This window comes from Drosophila navojoa, unplaced genomic scaffold (genome assembly GCF_054131105.1).
Source record: "Drosophila navojoa isolate 15081-1374.11 unplaced genomic scaffold, UAZ_NAV_1.0 NAV_Backbone_137, whole genome shotgun sequence".
NCBI classification, from domain to species: Eukaryota; Metazoa; Arthropoda; class Insecta; order Diptera; family Drosophilidae; genus Drosophila; species Drosophila navojoa.
This window is the reverse complement of record NW_028301747.1, coordinates 21848-26707: the sequence shown is the minus strand read 5'-3', so window position 1 is coordinate 26707 and position 4860 is coordinate 21848. Positions and strand designations below refer to the sequence as shown.

General features: G+C 36.9%; 1 protein-coding gene across 1 annotated transcript; it reads left to right on the top strand.

The window, feature by feature from the left end:
- Positions 1 to 6: 6 nt before the first annotated feature.
- Positions 7 to 3221, top strand: LOC108657973 (dynein beta chain, ciliary-like). The gene is made up of 3 exons (XM_018110635.3): positions 7 to 155; positions 203 to 2965; positions 3023 to 3221. The coding sequence occupies exons 1-3, from the start codon at positions 28 to 30 to the stop codon at positions 3219 to 3221; spliced, it is 3090 nt and encodes a 1029-aa protein (XP_017966124.3). The 5' UTR covers positions 7 to 27.
- Positions 3222 to 4860: the final 1639 nt, after the last annotated feature.

Genomic DNA, 4860 nt, shown 5'->3' with positions numbered 1-4860 from the left:
TCAACTGAGGGAACTGACCCATTTGAAATGATTTGTGATGATGCTCAAATTGCTGAATGGAACAATCAAGGATTACCAAGTGATCGTATGTCTGCAGAAAATGCTGCTATTTTGGTTCAATCTCAGCGATATCCTCTTATGATTGATCCTCAATTGTGAGTATTAAATTAACCAACAAAATTTAAACTAAATTTTTGTTTAGGCAGGGAATAAAGTGGGTTAAAGCAAAATATGGATCATCCCTCGTAGTATTACGACTTACCCAAAGGGGCTATCTTGACTTGGTAGAAAAAGCGGTAAGTAATGGAAACGTACTCTTAATTGAAAATATTGGAGAGAATGTCGACGCTGTTCTGAATCCATTACTTGGTCGTATGCTAATTAAAAAAGGAACCATATTAAAGATTGGCGATCGTGAAATTGACTTTAATCCCAATTTCCGTTTGGTGTTGCATACAAAGCTAGCTAACCCTCATTATAAGCCTGAAATGCAAGCTCAAACCACACTTATAAACTTTACTGTAACTCGGGACGGATTAGAAGATCAACTATTAGCTGAAGTAGTCAAAGTTGAAAGACCTGACTTAGAATCTATGCGAACTCGCTTAACTCAGCAACAAAATCATTTTAAAATTACATTAAAACTTTTAGAAGATGATCTTTTGGCCCGATTATCCTCAGCTGGTGATAATGTTCTAGAAGATATAACTTTAGTTATGAATCTAGAAAAAACAAAGAAAACAGCGGACGAAATTGAAATAAAGGTTGCTGAAGCAAAGATTACAGGTGTCCAAATTGACACTGCCAGAGAAGCATACAGACCTGCTGCTGAGAGAGCTTCTATTATATATTTTATACTTAACGATTTATTTAAAATAAACCCAATCTATCAGTTCTCATTAAAAGCGTTCACAGTTGTTTTTAACAATGCAATGATTAGCTCCACGCCAGCTGAAAAATTGAAGGATCGTGTTGACAATCTAATGGAATCAATTACATATAGCTGTTATATTTATACATCTCGAGGACTTTTTGAGCAAGACAAACTTATATTTCTGACCCAAATGTGTTTGCAGATATTGGTTAATATGGGCGAAGTTGAACCAACAGAACTTGATTTTCTCCTCCGATTTCCATATATGCCTAATCAAACTTCTAATTTCTCCTGGCTTAGTCATACTGGATGGGGGGGTATTCGTGCATTAAATAACTTACCAGCTTTTAAAGGGCTCGAAAAAGATATTGAAAGTTCGCATAAACGATGGATGAAATTTATTGATTCCGAATGTCCTGAGAATGAAAAATTACCTGGTGAATGGAAAACAAAATCAGCAATTCAAAGATTATGTATTATGCGGTGTATTCGCCCAGATCGGATGTCATATGCCATGAAAGGTTTCATTGATGAGAAATTAGGTTCAAAGTATATTGACGCACGGTCAATAGAATTCTCCAAAACCTTTAAAGAATCCAGCCCTGAAACTCACATCTTCTTTGTTCTATCACCAGGTGTTGACCCATTAAAGGATGTAGAAAAAATTGGCAAGGTATTAGGTTACAGCTTTGATCATGAAAACTTTCATAGTGTATCATTAGGCCAAGGACAAGAAATTATTGCTGAAAAAGCTATTGAGATAGCTTCACAACAAGGTCATTGGGTCATTCTGCAAAATATTCACCTTGTTGCCCGCTGGCTATCCAGTCTTGAAAAGAAAATAGAGGCATCCCTAATCAATGTGAACCCGAAGTACAGACTTTTTTTAAGTGCTGAGCCTGCAGCGGATCCATTAAATCATATTTTACCACAAGGAATTCTTGAGTCTGCAATTAAAATTACCAATGAACCGCCGACAGGAATGATGGCAAATATACATAAGGCCTTGGATAATTTTACCGACGAAACTCTAGAGATGTGTTCTAAGGAAACAGAATTTAAGGCAATTCTTTTCTCACTTTGTTATTTTCATGCCGTCGTAGCAGAGCGACGTAAATTTGGACCGCAAGGCTGGAATAGATCCTATCCGTTCAATGTTGGGGATCTTACAATTTCTGTGTATGTTCTATTTAATTATTTGGAAGCTAATACTCGTGTTCCTTGGGAAGATCTGCGTTATTTGTTTGGAGAGATAATGTACGGTGGACATATCACAGATGATTGGGACCGTCGATTATGTCGCACCTACCTTGAGGAATTTATGCAACCTGAGCTTATCGATGGCGATCTGGAATTTTGCCCTGGCTTTCCAGCTCCTGGAATTTTAAAGTACGCTGGATATCATCAATATATCGATGAACATTTGCCATCAGAAAGCCCTGCGCTTTATGGCTTAAATCTTAACGCCGAGATTGGATTCCTGACTACAGTTTCAGAGCGTTTATTTCGAATAGTCTTTGAATTACAGCCTCGTATGTCAAGCGGCTCAGGTGGAGGTGGTGAATCTGTGTCACAAGAAGATATTATTAAGGGTGTTATTGAAGACTTACTAGATAAAGTTCCCACACCTTTTAATATAGTAGAACTTATGTCACGTGTAGAAGATCGTAATCCTTATATTATAGTTGCCTTTCAAGAATGTGAGCGGATGAACATTCTTATGTCTGAACTTAGGCGGTCTCTCAACGAACTAGATCTAGGTCTCAAAGGTGAACTTACAATCTCATCCGTTATGGAGGACCTAATGTTATGCCTCTACATGGATCAAGTGCCTGAACAGTGGACCAAGCTGGCCTATCCAAGTTCTTTAGGTCTTCAGTCATGGTTTGGAGATCTGATACAACGTCTTCGAGAATTAGAAAGTTGGGTTTCTGATTTTAAATTGCCATCATCAATTTGGCTAGCTGGCTTCTTTAATCCTCAATCACTGCTGACTGCTATTATGCAACAAACAGCACGTAAAAATGAATGGCCGCTTGATCGCATGTGTCTTAACTGCGATGTTACTAAAAAATTTAAGGAAGAATTTACGTTAGTATTTTATGAATTATTTTCTGTTTAATATTTTAATTACAATATCCAAAATAGTTCTGCGCCTAGAGAAGGAGCTTATGTAAATGGGTTGTTTATGGAAGGTGCTCGATGGGACATGAAAATGGGCACAATAACAGATGCCCTAAACAAAGAGTTATTTCCTTCTATGCCTGTTATTTACATTAAAGCCGTTACTCAGGACAAACAGGACACAAAGAATGTTTATGAATGTCCTGTATATAAAATACGGTGAGTAGGAAACACGTTTTCACTTTTTAAGACTTTCTTAATATTTAATTCTTTCAAAAGTAATTTTTTCTTCTTAAAAAAGTAAAAACTTTAGTCGAGAGTGCTCGACTAGATACCACTGTGAACCAAACTAATAACAAGTAAGAAGACTCTAGTGAAGACTGCTCGACTAGGAGATACCCTGAACCCTCCAATCAGATACCTTAAGTAGTCTGTACTTCTTTGAGGCACACATGCATACGCACGCACGTATTAGAATGCGCTCTGCTAACTGCGCAGTAAGCAGCGACTGCGCTTGGGATGCGCTGCAGTGCAGGGCAATATTATACGAAATTATTTGTTTAATAATTTAATTTCTAGATGAACGATCTTAATGAAGCTTTCAGAACGTCATCATAGTGCTTAAATGTATGTATATACCGAACCAAAAGTCTCTAGTACTTGAAATACGCCTTTTACAAAGGGTGATGGGGAGGGGGTGATATATAGGGGTGGGGGGTAAATAACAACAAAAACCGAAATTATATAAAATTCACATGAATCTACATTTAGGAGTATAATTGTTAATACCAGATCCCATTAACAAGAATTGCTCCTCCCGCGCCATACCATGTTATGCTATTAACAGCACTTTGTTAATAACATATCCCCAATTCTCCGACTGGTTTGCGGGGTACTGCTTCTCACACCCGCATATACATACATATATACATTACACTTTATACGAGCAATACAGCTGCCATACTACAAATAAAGACTAGGAAATTACAACCTGATATTTTGTATTTATTGAAGACGCCACCATTCACATCCATATCAGCATTCCATCGGCCGTAGAGATAAGTACCCCATATTTGCGTAAAATAGTACATACATACATATACTGGCACTTATCCACCATATTCTCCTGTGTATACTAAATTATATGTATATATATACTAAATTAAATATGTACATCGATTACATGTCTATATGTATATATCCTTATATATAGATACTAGCTGGCCCGGCAAACGTTGCATTACCCTATCCATTATTTCTGGGTAAAAAATTATTGAAAGCTATGTTGTTCTGGTTGGGATACACTCTGATTAATTTATTAATCGAATTTTCTTTTAAGTACCTTGTGGTAAACGACATTCTTTGTTTTTGGTCAGGTGCAAGAATAAATAATGCGGATGGTTTGCCAACACGTTAGCATGCCACGTACAATTGACCATGAGAAAAACACGCATTTTCTAGATTGAGGCCACAAATAGTCAAAGATTGGCCTTTCATGAGTTGTTGATCGTCATGGCGAAGGTAAGACGAATCGGGAATTGAATTCGTTTAAACTCAAAGGGCATATCTATTGGGATCATCGGAATCCTAGGAATAAGAACTTCCTCATCTTTAAATTTTCCTTTCCTTTCTTATCCCCAAACGCGTTCCATTGCACAGTTTTAGTTGGTTTAAATTTCTAAGCATGATATCTACCGAGCCAACCTTCAGTTGTAAATTATGCGGTGGTAAACCAGGCACATCCAAGGAGTTAAAAAATTCAGTTAGATAATTAGTTGCTTCTTCGTTTGTTACACAGTCGATAGATTTAAATGAATACAGAGTATCAACGATTTTATTTTGAATTATAAAATGAAGGTCAT